Raw genomic sequence first — 16304 nt, 5'->3', positions numbered from 1 at the left:
AGGGCGGTGGCCGCCAGGAGGAGCCCGGGAAGGGGCAGGGAAGGGACAGCACGCAACTGACGGTGAGTGCGCTCGGTCTCTGCAACGTTGGGGTGACTTGTCTGGTATCTCCCTGTTTTTCAAAGAACGCTTCTCCTTTCTCTTTTTAGTCGGGCCTCGCTACTATCGGGACCGCTTGGCTCGGCTTTCCCCTTGGGGTGGGGGTGGGGGGGTTGGGAGGAGTGGGGAGGAGAGAGGAACAGCTGGCCACTAGCCCCCTCCCCCACCCACGATCTGAGCGTGGGTGCTTTGATCACGACGCCCACCCGTCTTAGCCGCGCGGGAGGGGGGGGTCGCTTTCCTTGTACATAGCCAGCTGTAGTGAGTGTCCCAAGCCCACTTAGGAGGGTAGAGGGAGCCCCTGGGCGGAGGGGCGGGGGGGCAGGGGGAGAAGCTGACTTCCCAGCCTTTGACTGTGCTTGAAGCAAAACTCTGAAGCCAGGGCGCTCCTTAGGGTGCGTGGGGGTGAGGGGGGGGGTTGGGTTGCCTCCGGAGTGGGGTGGGGGGTGGGGAGACGGGTCGCAGGTTTGAGGCATTGCTCCTTTGCGTCGTCGCCATCCCGGGGGGCAGGGGGCGGGGCTCGTCCTCTGGCGGCCGCTTGAAGGCTCGTCGCGCAAAGGTTTTCTTCTTCCCGTTAGGAAGCAATTCAGTCGGCCCCTGCCCTGCCCTGCCCCGCGGCCCCGTGGTGAGCGATCCCCTCGGCAGCTGCCTTGGGTAAAATGACCCCGAAAGTGGGATGGAAGGAAGGGGAGGGGGACGGGGGAGGGAAGGGGCATTCCTGGCCTTTGCTGCAGATGAACCCGGATGGGTCAAGAGGAGGAAGCGGGGGGAGGGAGGGAGAAATCCCTTGGCGGTTTAGGCACGTGGTACGGTGGAAATGACGATTTCCCGGCTCCCGTGAAACTTCGCGTGGATTTAGGATGGAAACCTTCGGGTTCTCCCCTTGGGAGTTTGGCTCGGTCAAAGTGTAGGGGTGAAACAAGCTGTTCTGAGTCGTCAAAACAGAAGATACAGTCGCCTCAACATGAAACAGATGAGGAAATGGTAAAGGGAGGGGCGAGAGAGAGAGAGAGAGAGACCCCCCCCTTTTTTTTTTAAAAAAGGAAAAAGTTGTGTTTTGTTTACTAAATAAAATTTAGGGGCTGCCATATTCTAGAAAACTCTGGGCTGCTTTCTTTGTAAAGTAAGGCGGCTAAAAATAATTTTTAAAAACATGCAAAAAAAATGCCCTGAAGGCAAAAATGTTAAAATAAAGGCAGGAAAAGTTTGTTTATTTTGATTTTGGCGCATTGGTTAAAATGGTAAGGTATGAGCTAATTATTTTATGATGTACACTAGGGAAGTTGTACACCCTTGGAATAATTTTAAAAGAGTATTTAATGCCCAGATGTGTTTCATGCATGCCATGTATCCACTGGTGGAAGCAACTTGCTAGCATAGAAAAGAAAGTGCTGTTGATATACCATACTTGGCACAGTTTTATGTGTAATCTTGCACTATTTATAGTTTATTAGAGTTTGCATAAATTAAATATTTCAAATACTTTTGGAATATTTCACTTTGTCACATAAGAAATCAAATTACAGCTATTATATATTGACAACTTTCTTGCCTTCTTTTGATTGAAAAAAATCAGTTATAAATTAAAGCCGAACCAGACATTATTTCAAATGGCAAAGATAATATTGAAAACTTAAATGTTAAAAGCTTCAATAAAACCATTCAGCTTTTATTTGTTCTTAGGAGTGAGACAAACAAATGTTTTGTCAGTAGAAAAATAAGAAAAGGGTTTCCTTACCTAGCCATTTAGCCATTCTAGGACATATCCCAGACTCAGGAAGCTTCACCTGGTCCAGAAAGCAGGTATGTGGGTGATTATGGTTATACCTCTCTGCCCACGTTATACTTGAACAGGCTTCTGGTTTGTTTCCAAATGCAATTGAAGGTGCTGACTGTTACATACAAAGCCCTACATGGCATCAGCCAAAGATATTTGAAGGACTCTGTTACTCAGATAATTTCTAATAATCCATTAGTTTTGTCAAGAGAGGCATGCCTAATTGCCTCAGGGTCCTATCTATTATGGATTGTTATCTAGCGGGTCTCAGGAAACATGTCTTTTCCATAACTGTCTGTCCAGGGTTTGACTGGCCCAGGCTCTGCTTGTTTTTTGGAAAACCTTATAAACCTGTTCCCAGGCATGAGGCCAGGAAAGTAATTGAGTCCAAGCTATTAGTGAATGGTGTTTTGAAGAGTTGTTTATCGTATTTTAATTCTTGTTAGCTCTTGTCAATCACTTGGTTAGATGGCCAAATAAATACATGAAGCACAGTCCCTAAAGAACATACAGAGGCAGACTCATCTGGGAAAAAGTAGACTTTAGGGACTGTGCTTCAGATATCTTGGCTCATATGGACCGTAGTTAAAACAAAAAATTCCTGGGTTTTTAAAAACAATATATTCATTGCTTTTTAAAAATCTAATTCAAGATAATAGCTCACCTGAATAGGATGCAACTATTTCTATAGAAGACACAGAATAAGAGATAGAATAAGAACCACATGAAACATCAATATCTTTGTAGGAACCTTTTTTTGCATTCAAATCATAAAACATTTTGCTAGTGTTTTACTACAATATAGTACATTGAGATGATAGAAGTTTGTTGATGAAACAAATAGTTTTGTTACTATATACAGACCCTTACATTTCGTGTTATTTGCTCTCTGTGTAGTAGTTCCATCTTGTCCAAATATTGTGAATGGTGTGAGAAAATATTAACAAAGTATATTAAACCCAGCTTAAGTTTTCTGAGCAATTGTTGATTCATTCAACAAACTCAACCAACTATTATAATTTAGGGCAATTTGTAAATCCAGTTTGGGCTATAATTCATGGCTTATTAATATATGTGAATCAGGGTATTATCTCCTGTTACACAAACAGTACATTGCTGTGATGCACTTAGCCAACTGGAGAGAGGGAACTACATTTTGGATGGGAGATAGTTAAGGATTACAGTGGGCATAAGTAATGATATCACTAGAATGTGGACAGCTCAGGTTTTTAGTACAGTACATTTTTATGCTTTCATTAAAGAAAACAGCCTTACATTACTGTTGTGTTTAAAGTGTTTTTATTGTTTTGCAAAATTAGTAGAAAACATGCCATACATATTAGCAATTTTCTGACCAGTTTATTGGTCACAAAAAAGAGGCCCAAGGGTCTCACTTGCTTTATGGGTTGTTTGCTTCTTAACTAAACCAGAAAGATTTTAATACTCATTTCTTCAGTTATTCGCTGGTATGGCTACAAAACTTTATTTTAATTATAGTTTGTCAGATAGGTCAGATCCCAAAACTATAGTTTTCATGAAATAAGCCAGTTTTAGATTCTTAACTATGAAACTTTAAAAAACTATATTTAAAAATAATTCAATTTTTGCAAATGGAAAGCAATAACTAATCTTAGAATCATGTTGAAATAGGAAACAAGGAAAAAAGACTGAGGTTTGCTGTAGGTAAAATCCGCCATGATAAACATGGTTAATATCTGAGCTGCTCTAATGACTTAAATTCTGATACATTTTTAACAGTGCAACTCCTAAACTTTTCTTTTTAATATTGCTTTGAAGATTCATGTTTATCATTGCTTGTTGACTGTCTTATTCAGAACATTGAACACCAAAGTCTTCAGAAGGAATTCATTAATATTTTTTCTTTGTCTGTCTAGCATCTCAGAGAAGATTGGAGTATAGCATGATTTCATTTTGTCTTTAACGAAAGTATTTTTGGAACACTTTCTAATAAAAGGAAGTAGCTGGATTCACACATAACAGTATGCTATACTTTGGTTTATTGAGCAATTGTAATGGCAAAGTTAATTTTATTTGATACTGAGTCATAAACCGTAGCTGTGTTCTTATTGTATGCTAAGCCAGCACCCAAAGAAAATGTTGTGACTTTAATGCAGTGTAGAAGTGGAATGCAGCCAAGCTCTTGTCTTCCTGACCATCTAGATGACCTAGTGGCACAAGCTAAGCAAATATTTCAAGCTCAGTATCCAGTTACAAATAATAAATTGCATATGTTAAAACTTACGATCAAACATGTAGTGCAAGGGTCTCCAAACATAGGGAGTTGAAGTCCACATGTCTTAAAGTGGCCAGGTTTGAAGGCCCTTGATGTAGTATTTAACATATCTATCTCAAATGTATTAAAATATCCAGGGTAATTACACTATTAATTCTACTGGTTATAATTTTGATGGGAAACTAAATGAGCATCTAAAAGGCACCCTGTTTAAAACAACATACATACATACATACATACATACATACATACATACACACACACACACACCCTAATCAACCAATCTAACTTCAACACTAAAAACCCCAGGAAGGGCAAGCAACATGACAGGATGAGATTAAACCAAGCTTTAACAATATAAATACCTAATTGGTTTTTGCAAGTGGCGGAAAACTAAAGAAACAGTGAGTAAGCCATAGAAGCTTCTTCCTGGTTTTAGCCAAAAAGATGTATGTTTGGGAACACACAACTGTTTATTAGTTTTCTTAGTCTAGTTCCAAATCATGCCAAATGGCTGCCAGCTGAGACTTGAATGTCAGCATATCTTACTAACAGCATGTTGAGAAATGACACTGGTTATATTCATACAGCAGAAACAAAAAAAACTGTATAGTTTATTGCAATATGTGGACGAAGTTATGCAAAAAATTGTCCAAGTAAAATAATAATTGATAATGGTATAACAATAGTATTTGCATTAACAGACTGTTATTATTGTCTTGTATTATAAAATGTAAATACTTCGTTTAAGTGCATAACTTAGAATCCAAGAGATAAGTCTGTATACATGAGACATGCCATATATCAGGTGGTATTTTCAGTTTACAATTAGCAATATTGATATTTATATTATATTGTATGTTACAGAGTTAGAAAGCAGGGAGATTAAAGTGCCTTCTAAGACTTATATTTCTAGAGATTTAAAATACTTGTGTTTATTTTTTTTATTCATATAATGCCAAATACAATAAACCTATTGCTTATCTCAAGTCTAAATGCAAATGTCAATTATTTATGAGGGATTCTTTTAAAGCCAACAGAAGCCATAATGGGTCTTGCAAAATTCATGGACTAGTCTAGTGTGATTCATAGAATAAACAAAGCAGATTGGTTTTAAAGTGAATAGGAATATTTTCTTTATTTTTTTGCTATATTATTATATCAATGATTATCAAAAAAAGGTGTTAATAACACTTGTATTACAAATTGGCTTTTTAATTTCAGTTTAACTTAGATTGCTCATATGTTTGCTTTTGCAGCCTGAGACTTGGTCATTTCTTGCTATCATGTGTAGTTCTCAGTGCAAAGTTAGGGGTAATCCAATATGTATGCTTGGAATGAAAGCTGATTGGTAGGTTCATGAAAATACCTTTGTCCTGTGTAAAATTGATATCCCAGAGTGCATAATGTCCCTGACAGACATTAAAGACTGTGAAATCTAGCCCTTTCCATATGCACTTTTCCTTTATATATATATTTGGAACTGCCACAAATGTTACAGAATTGGAACTGGATTTTTTGGGTTAAGGATTAGACTAATTTAAAGTTTCTTTTATTTTATCAAGTATCTAGATAACATTATGATTAGCGCCTTGATATATTTTTCTCTGAGCAGATTTTTCTTGGTTTATTGTCAAAAGAAGTTACCCTGATTTTTAAATGTTTGGTGTCACTTGAGTGGCACCTGCTAAAACTGTCCTGGCCCAATCAATTTAAAAGAAAGTGATGGGTAACTCATGAGCCTTTAGATCAGTGATGGTGAACTTTTTAGGCTTGACATGTTAACAATTCAGAAAATGCCCAACTTTGCTCTGCTGGCATGTTACCCACACACACACACACACCCAGCAAGAAAGAGACACAATTATATTTTCCCCATTTAGGCCACCCTTAACAGTGGCATGCAGAGGCAGTACTAATGCTAAAGCCTCAAGTAGAGGCCCGGGGCTCAATTTTAGCCCTAACCTGACTGCTGCTACTCAAAAAGGCCACCTGTTCTCCAATCTGCTGTGTGCCGGTTACCTTCAGACAGTAAATTCTCTTTTTATTGACTGGCCCCTGTAACTTACCCAAGGCTGCTGTGGGTTACATAGTCCTTGGGGTGCAGAAAATACTCTTCTGCAGCCTCTGAAAACTGCATGAAAGCACACCCTATTCTCACACAATTTTCAGAGGGTTCAAAGGCCACGTGATATCCCATTCTCACATTTTGGGAGGCTCTGCAGCATCCAAAAATCACACAAGAACAGGTCATGCTTTCATGAATAGTTGTTAGGTATTGTTGAATGCTGGCGTGCCACTCAAAACATAGTGGCATGTCACCATTGAGAGCTGTGTCATAGGTTTTCCACCACTGCTTTAGATTCTCCTGAATTTCATCTCTCTCCAGTGTAGCCAACATGCCCATAATGGCGATTTCTATGATGGTCAGTTTATTGATCGCTAGTGTAAAATTTTCCATTAAAACACACATTCTAGGCTTACTAAGCTACTATATGTCATCCTTTCCACTTCTGTTTCATTTGTTTTCATGGTCATTTGTTTCTACTTTTTCCAAAATAAAACCAGTCCCTTGGAAAGGAAAGAAGGAAATCAAATATTATAGAAAATACAGTGCAGCTTTTTGAGGCAGAAACATAACAGATATCCCCATTCCTTTGATTTTTCTTTTACTTGTTAAATGTTTTTCTCAGATTACCATTAATGCTATACCTGAGTACTTCTCATATAAAAGTATTGCCAAATAACGCTTTCTTTTTAGTATATGCTACATTTTTCTTAATACCTGGCTCCTTGCTAAAAAAAATAATTCTTTTGTCCTGGAAGATAAAATCTCCAAGGCACCATTATAATCTATCTAGTGCTTTAATAATTCTTGTCATATTGATCTTATGAACAAGTGAGGGCAGTTTCCTGGAATTTGTCAGTCATCTTATTCCATGTTTATATGTACTAAGATGGCATGTAGACAAGAGTCTTATATATATCCTGTCTGAATATCTACCTCCAGCCTACTTCCAATGAATTGAATTTGGAATGTGGATGAACTTAATACTTTCATTCTGTTGTCCTACGCCTGTATTTGATATCTGTACTTATTGGTTATGTAAACTGAATATTTTTTTCCCTAAGCACACTAGGCTAATTTAATTTCCAACATTTTCAAAATGCAGTGTAACTATCAATTTATGCTGCATACATTTGCATTAGAAAGCATTCTGGAGTCTCATTATTCTATCCTAGACTCAACAAACAACAAATGGAAATATTTTGAAAGGGGGGGGGAATCAATAATGAATCATAAAACAGCAGCCATATCATAGCATTCAGAACAAAATTCTAGAACAGTGTTAGTTGAAACAGTCGAGTTTGTTCCACTTGGAGAATAGCCTTCCTCTGTGTTCTTTAGCACATACAAATTTAGAAGAGGCAGTTGTGATTCCCCCGCCCAAAGGACTTTATAGCTGCAGAAACAGCAAAAGAAATATATGCTGCTGCTGCTGCTTTCCAAGTGTGGTGCAGGATAATATTTACATTCTGTTTGTCACATAGCAGTCCTTTCCTTTCAGTTACACGTAGTTACTCGCTATTCATTCAGTGACTTCAAAGTTACAATGGTGCTGAATGAATGGTTCCTGAAGTTATGGCCATTGCAGCTCCCCCATAATCACATAATTAAAATTTGGCAGCCCATCTACACTTTCAACTTCAAGTCTCCCCATTCACCTATTTCCCCCCCCCCCATGGCTATTCTGCTCAATGGCATTCCTTGGTGACAGTGGTACTGAGGCTGAAGTAGAAGCCCAAGACCTTCAGCAGTCTCAGCCAGCCAAGAGATTAATGTCACATAGGGCAGGGAGCTTTACTGATACCAAGGGGAATGTCAAAGACACATTGCCTATTTCTGCTGTAGAATTTCAGTAGTAATTATACCTAATTTAGATCACATCATTTATAAATATGAAGTTAAGATGTGCTTCAGTTAGTATCAGTTTGCACTTATTCTGATCTGTTGCCTTCGTCTCAAATTACAAGGCTTCGTATTTGGTGGAGTTCAAATATAATTTTTGCTATCGTTGAAAAAAAATGATTGATTCACCAATTGATTGATGTTGCTAAGGCAAAAAACATAGAATTGCATTGGCATGATGCACCATGCTCCTAAATTGTTAGAGGAAGCATATTTATCCATGATGATGGAAGACTACCCATGTGGCTTAATTTACTTTATTTTGTCCTGGATTAAACAGAATGTTAGGAGACTAGTTACTGGTAAGCCAAGGGCATTAGACAAAAGGTTGCGTGTGCTGTAGTTTTGAAGACATGTCACAGTGATCAGAGAATTGGTGAGATGTAATGGTTAGGGAGTTGAATTAAAACTGGGGAAAGTGAGATTTAGGTTTACCCATAGCCAGGGTTGCTTCATGGGCAGCTTTGAGTGAATCAGTCCCTCTCAGCCAACTTGCCTGTAGGATTTTATTGTGGGAAGAAAATGGGCAGGGGGAGTGACATCTCTACTGTTATGAGCTCCTGGAAACAAGTCAGTATATAAATAAACTATCTGAACAAGCAACATTGCTATTGTAGACCGAATTTAACTTAAAATTGCATGCTGCTTAATATGGGATAAGTTATTGGTCTAACTTTTTTTTTTACATTGATTGGCAGACAATTCCCTTCTTTCAGGCCTCCTTTTATGCCCAGGATTAAATTTGGGACTTTCAGCTGTCATAATATGTGTTTTATCATTGAATGACAACCCTTTCTATTTGAAATCCTTCAATTTTTCCAAAGATTGTAAATGTAAACCTTTTCAAATATTGTGGTTGATGGTGAAATCTCTAGGGAAAATGGTTAGGGGCCTCTTCAGGAAGCCCTCTGTGTTTTTGTACCCTTGTTTGTTTATTACTTCTGGGACAACAGTGCAGTAGTCCCTGTTACCACCACCTATCCACCTCCTAAACCTATTTTCTGTGAGATGTAGGACTTTTATGCCCTTTGCTATTATTCTGGCAATTAAGTCATAATGCAAACATTGAAATAATTTCAGTAGTGCCTGCTCTTCACTCTGAAGCTTAGAGGCACAGAGACAGGATTCACCCTTTCCTATTGATTTTTACGAGCTAAGGCAGTTTCACAAAGCATAAACAAAATCAAACTTTTTAAAGTAAAAGTAAAATGTAAATAAAACAAATACACATGGTGCTCTTCTATTAAAAGTGGAGGTCTCTACACCCAAAGTTTCCAGAAAAAGACTAGCAAAGTTACATATTGTTATGGATCACAAGAATTTCCAAAGAAAAGCATGTATTTTCAACAAACAGCCTGAAATACAGATAAAAGGTCACATATATATATATATCACCTCCAGATATCGTACCCTATATGAAATTGTGACACCTTGCACCAGGCAAATAAATAAATAAATGCATAAATGGACACAAATGCCTGGCTTGAGATTTTTCCTATTTACTATAGAAATAGCAGGTTTCTGAAGCAAATGTGTTTCTACCTCAGTTTCCTAGACTTTTCCAGCTTCTTGCAAATACAAACTGTTACTCAGAGATTGATGAAGAGATGGAAAACCTTGCTCTTTTCCAGCCACAGTCCACAGACTTCTGGTGAGTTCTTTGTTGTAAAAGGATCAACCTTTTGTATTTATAGCAGAGGGAGGGGCTCAGGTAATCTGATTCTGCACATAATTAAGAGCCATGTGTCACATATGCAGGGAGGGTAGGGTGTAATACATTGTATCTGGCAAGCAAATTACAATCACAACAGCTACATTCTGAGTATGAAAGGCTAGAATCCTTCAGTTAAAGAGTTCTGTGTCTTTTATAAAAACTTGTATGTCCTATACAAGTTTTGGTAGCATATATATTGGCTCACAAGGCAGAAAAAAAAATTGGTGTCTAATATTTTCAAAGAGTGTGTACTATGAATACACCAAATAATTCAGAAGATTACATGTTCTTTATCTCAGTAAAATATATTAACTAAAAGTCTTGATTGACCAAAAATATGATAGGTGTGGGAGAACTGCTGGCCTGTCTGGTAATAGCCACACACATGGAAGATTGAGACTTGGAATGTAAGAAAAGTAAATAGAAAAGGTCATGGATTACTAACGTCTGTTATATGAAACAAAAAACAATTGAAAAGTTCTAATATTAAAATATTCTGATTTTGTGGAGCAGAGTTGATAAATGCCTATAGGAAAGTGAAAGATGTATTTAATTATGAATGATAAAACTAAAATGTCAGAACACGTGATTGATTTAAAATTGTGGGCCTGTATGAAAATAGGAATTTATAGGTTGCATATTTTTATGGGAGTGTAAATGATAATGGAAGAACCAGGGCTTGGTTTTGGTAAAAATTGTACCAACTCCCCCCCCCTCGCCCCCCCGAAATTCAACGATGCCCTGATTGCCAGTTCAGATAACTATTAATATTCACTTAAGACTTTTCTTTCCCTATGGCTATAAAAACAAATGAAATATGTGATAGGTGGTCAGGAAGTCTTCTTTTAAGAGTACATGTTGTCCTCAACTTACGATCACAATTGAGCCCCAAAATTTTGTTGCTAAAATTTTGTTGCTAAATGAGACATTTGTTAAGTGAATGTTGACCCATTTTACAACCTTCCTTGCCACAGTTAAATGAACCATGCAGGTGTTAAGTTAGTAACAGGGGTTGTAAGTGTGAAAAACAGTCATGTCACTTTTTTCAGTGCCTTCGTAACTTCAAACGGTCAGTAAATGAACTCTTGTAAGTTGAGGATTACTCATTTTCCTATCCTCTTTCAAGATAAGCAATATTATGTGAATCTTTGAAAAGGCGTAACAATAGCAAAAACATTAAGGGCTTAAGATCAGAAAAAGAAAAGGAAATATAATTAAAGCTATTTTATTCCAATACCATTTATTCTCATTTTCCTATTTTCAGGTTATGCCACTCTAAAACATAACATGCATAAACTGTTCTGGGCATTGAGTGGTCTCTATTCATATTCTGGTAGAAGTCTTTCCAGTAAAGGGTATAATACTGGTTTTATATATATATATATATATATCTTTGGTTGTTCGGGTTTTCTCCCGTGTAAGATTCGAAGTATCTAGGCAACGTTTCGATGAAGTCTCATTCATCATCTTCAGGCTTCTGTCTTCGGCTCTGTGCTTCTCAGAGTGAGATGTAATGGTTAGGGAGTTGAATTAAAACTGGGGAAACACTCTGAGAAGCACAGAGCCGAAGACAGAAGCCTGAAGATGATGAATGAGACTTCATCGAAACGTTGCCTAGATACTTGAAATCTTACGCGGGAGAAAACCCGAACAACCAAAGATCCACATACAAATACCCATGAGAACCTCAGAAAACATATATATATATATATATATATATATATATATATATATATATATATATATATATATATATATGATGTATGAATATCAGCTTGAGTACAAAGTTATTATGTAACAAGAGAAGAAGGAAACAAATTAAATACAAAAAGAGTGATTGGTCAATTTAGAGATCCAGAAATGAATACAAAGAATAATTGTTGATGGACATTAGATTTTTATTTTTAAATCTCCATTTTGAGTATGTGGACTAAGCAACAGGCTTTTCATGTATACACAAGGAAACAAATGAGCATAATGTGATCTTTTTATGATGAACCACTCGGAGAATTAGTAAAGGATAGACAGGTATTGAGAGGTTCCAAATTTAGAAAATCCATTAGTTGATAGCAGCAAGTATAGAGTGACTATTAGATGAGAATATTCAAGTTCTATTTTAAAAAAAGATAAATTGATAGATCAATTGGATGAATAAAAATAGACTTTAGAAAAGAGAATATATTAAAAACTGGTGAGGCAAATACATAATTGTGGAACTCTACATTTGCTCTACAGTTTTATGTAAATAAGAATTATGAAAAAAAAGATGCTTCATGGAAAAATGGGATGAAAGAGGTGAAGAAAAATGACTTGGAAAATAAAAATCAAAAAGATAATGTATAATAAGCATATAGAGAAAAAAACAGTTGTAAAAGTATGTAATTAAAAAGAAACATGAAAAGAGAAAGTAGAAAGCAGTTTAAATGAAAATGAATGTTTCAGTAGGGCATGAAACAATTATTTTCGTGGGATTGTGGGGTTATTGTGTGAATCCCAAAATAGGCACAGCCTTTAAAAAAGCGTATTACACTTTTATTTCCATAGACCCAAACAGTTGCATGTCTGTACAGGTGATCCTTGACCTATGAACATTCGGTCAGTGACTATTCCAAGTTAAGACAACAGTGAATGAATGATGGATTACAACTGGTCTTCAGAATGCCAGCTGTCCCAGCATCCTAATGGTCATGTGATTACCATTTGCACTTACAACTGGTTTCCAAATATCCCACAATCATGTGATTGTGATTTTGTAACCCTGCTAACTTCCCTAGAAAGTCAAGAGGGAAATTGGCAGGGAAGGTCACAAGCCGCTGGGGTATGTCTACCCACTCATGCACCTCCCCAACCCACACTGCATCACTGTACACCCTCCCCAAGCCATGTGATGTCTCTTACATACCCTCTAGCCCACACACCTCTTGTTCTCCTTCATACCCTCCTTGACTCTCATACTCACTCCCAACACCCTCTTCCACCCAACAACATCAGCCTACTGCTCATGGGCTTGACACTTGCAACTTCCTGGCATTGCAACTTCCTGCTGGCTTACCCACCCTCTTTGGTTTTGGGAGGCTGGAAGAATTTGCCACCCCAAATGAATATGGGTTTCAGGTTACGATAGGAACCGGGACTATGGGGTTGCTGTCATTAAGCAGTTGTACTTAACAGATGCATTGCTTAGCAACAGAAATTCCAGTCTCAATTGCTGTTGTAAGTTGAGGGCCACCTGTACAACAGAGTGTTTATATGAAGGAGCTTTGCATATATATTCTGCTAAATCTCACTTCTTACTTAGATTATGCCAGAATTAGGACTTAAATATAGTCTAGTATCTTGTTTCTGTCCATGCCCAACCACAAGATGACAAGCATTTAGGAAATTTAGGACCTATCAAAACAATTTTTTCAGCAGCAAGTGGCTAATTTGGAGCATTTGCTACAACAGAATAATAACCACTTAGATCACGGCTTTAAGAGAGCAGATTTCTACTAGTAGTTATCAGTACATCAGGGCATTTTCTGCAACATTAAAGGTCAGTGTGCCACTGAATAATAGAAGCACGAGGGAAAGTGCTGTTATATTCATATTCTGCTTGTAAATTTAATATCTTTTATATGTTTATATAAGTCCATCTGTGTATAAACTGATTTTTGATTTTTAACAAAAATCATAAAAATGTATCAATAGGATAAGCCAACCTCAAAAGGATTGTATTCTTAATTTTCACAATTGGTTTATCCATGGGTGGTAAATTTTCATGATTAAAAATTTGAGGGATTGCTTATTCATGGACAGGATTAATTATGAGTATACATAACATGTATGGATAGTTTTATATATATAGTATATATACACATTATATAGGGTGTGTGTGTGTGAACATACATACATACATATATACACATACATACATACTTATATATAAGCCCAACTGTGAATAAGTCTAGCCCAAATTCTGGATGCATTTTGTTACCTAAAATTCTCAGATTCTCCCCAAGTATGTGACAGGTTTTTTTCTCTTATGCTCTTTTATAGGGGCATTCTCTGTCTCCCACTTAGAAGTAGGTAGAAAATTTGTGTTGTCTCCAGTTCTCCAGATTATTGGATTCCCAGTTAATCATTCCTCCTTCTTTGTGAGATTAATGAGAGATAGAATCAAACTACATTTGAAAACTGTAGGTAATACATTAGTAAGAATTAATACATGAGTGAGATAAAAAATGTTTTAACATTTTGGTATTTGCATGTTAAATGCAGATGTTTATTGATTTTACCAAGGGGAAAAAAGAAGATAATGTGAGTATAATTTTTGCCCTAAATATGTTGTGGGATAAAATTGATACTGAATCAGCAAACATAACCTATTGTGGTGTTATCCAGAATCAATATAAAATGCAATTGTAAACAAGAAAAAATATTTGAAGTAGATAGAGATTAATGCATTAAATGTGTATGGCAATTCACTTCGGGGGAAAAGTATAGAATTATATCTTTGAATATTCTAATGAATGTGATTTTAAAAAACTGAAATTTTGCAGGGTTTTAAAATTAGACTGTCATAGGTGGTATACGTGACATGTATTTTGATAGAATTGTGTGTGTGTGTCTCTTTATCCCATGGTGGCATAGGAGTTGGAAGTAGATATAAAAGAGGCAACCATGGCTCCTGTTGCTAGGAAGCCTTTTACGTAGAACATTTTATGGCATGTTTTTATTTAGTTAGTATCTACACAGCTTACTTGCTACATGATAAATAAGGACAATTATATACTCAAAATTTTTTGCAGACAGTTAGATTACAGATTTATTCAACAGCATTTTTAGAGCTGCATTGTTTTTACAGGACTGAACCTTGAATTTGAATCCAATAGAGCTTGTATCTTGAAAAACATCCATTATGCAAAGTAATAATTTCAACATAATATTAGTATTGTTCATTTCTATGGAGGAAAAATCATACTAGTAACTTGTTTATATTTTCAAGAATGTTCCAATAGTGTCTGAATTTCTTTAACGATGATTTTGGGGAACTGGCAATTACTGGTAGTCCTTGATTTGCAATTTGGTCTGGAATTTCCAATCTAACTTGGTGTAATTTAAAGCAAGTCATCACGTGACTAGACCCAATTTTAGGACCATTCCTTACCATGGTCTTTCAGGTGATAATTGCAGTCATTAAATAAAACGATCCTTAAGTGAATCTGACTTTCCCAGTTGATTTTCCTTATTAAAACTAGCTGGGAAAGTGGCAAATTGTGATCACATGATTGCAAGATACCGCAGTCATAAATGCAAATCAGGTGATCACATGACTGTGGGAGTTGTGCAGCAGTCATAAGTTCAAGGCTGGGTCGTCAGTCACTTTTTCCAAGGCCATCCTAACTTTGAAAAGTCATTAAACAGTTGCAACAGTTTAGGAATACCTGTATATATAGTGCCTTTCGTATAATACATTCAAGGCAGAAATAATAATTGTTTAGTTACTTTTCACATTTTAAGCCACTCATCTCCTTTATAACTCCTTATATCTGGGTTTATAAATTTTACTGAGAAATAGCAGGTGGGGTGAGACTAGTTACATACTATTTTTGCCTGGATCAAATCAGCATACACTACTTTATAATATTATCTTGCCTCATATCAGGAGCATAATGTAATCAGTAAATACACCAGGAACCCGGTGTATTACTGAGTCCTGTAATACTGTTCCATTTATATGCAATATTTACTATCATTTTTTGAATAGAGAGCATGATTAGAATTATGAAGTAAGTTAGAGTTCCTTCTGCTCTGTTGCACACAAACATCTTTGCGGATCTGACACTGTTTTTCTAACAGTGCGCTGAATACTGCTTGAGTAGGGGAAATTGCACAAAACATGTCCAGTGCATCAGCATTTTCATTGTATACTGAGCTGAGTCTCTTCATATGGTCACATCCCCTTTTTAATCCTGGTCCTCATGTTTCTCTCCCAGTCCAGCCTGTTTTTGTGGTGTCTGTTGCTGGTCTCCCTGAGCTTATGTTCCTGTGGTTGAATGTTTTTCTATGTGGCTCAGTGTGTTAAGACCTGCAGAACTTAAGTGGTGGTATTCAATTGGTTCGACAGGACAGTGATCTAGCATTAGTGGTTTGTGGTAAGCAGAGAAGTGATGGCTGCTTTTAAGTTGGATTTCCTCCCAGAAATGATGGTGGATCATTGCTCCTTGAATGCCAGCCCGATGTAAGTATTTTGTTTTCAAAGTCATCTACATTGATACTGATTGCTTTGAGTTTATTACTTTGAAGGGTTTGGGGGTGGGAAATTTGCTTAATTGAGTTTAAAAAAGCAAATACATGCATTTGAATAATAAAATAGAGCCTGAAATAGATTTAGTTTCCCAATATTGGGCAAAATAGCCAATTGTTCCATAGTGGGCTAATTCTAGGGAGGTACGTTTTATTTGTAAATATATAAACTAATAGTAATAAGGCTGTATAATTTGGCATG

At 36.9% G+C, this 16304-nt stretch overlaps 1 protein-coding gene across 50 annotated transcripts in view; it reads left to right on the top strand.

Moving 5' to 3' along the window:
- The first annotated feature begins 15 nt into the window (after nt 1-15).
- CELF1 (CUGBP Elav-like family member 1) overlaps nt 16-16304 on the top strand; it is a 46488-nt gene continuing 30199 nt past the window's right edge. For 8 of the 50 annotated variants that reach the window (XM_087921587.1, XM_087921584.1, XM_087921563.1 and 5 more), the window contains exons 1-4: nt 16-62; nt 9648-9751; nt 14075-14113; nt 15924-16037. In XM_087921587.1, the coding sequence (XP_087777713.1) occupies nt 15967-16037 (71 nt within the window). In that variant the 5' untranslated portion in view covers nt 16-62; nt 9648-9751; nt 14075-14113; nt 15924-15966. Of the gene's footprint in view, nt 105-600; nt 754-9647; nt 9752-14074; nt 14114-15792; nt 16038-16304 lie in introns of those variants that run through there. The other 42 variants (XM_087921585.1, XM_087921562.1, XM_087921575.1 and 39 more) reach the window with 17 other exon arrangements.

The sequence above is a fragment of the Pseudonaja textilis genome, chromosome 1, assembly GCF_049901715.1.
Source record: "Pseudonaja textilis isolate UNSWEBS1 chromosome 1, rPseTex1.2, whole genome shotgun sequence".
Classification (NCBI taxonomy): domain Eukaryota; kingdom Metazoa; phylum Chordata; class Lepidosauria; order Squamata; family Elapidae; genus Pseudonaja; species Pseudonaja textilis.
This window is presented reverse-complemented; position numbering and strand designations above follow the sequence as displayed.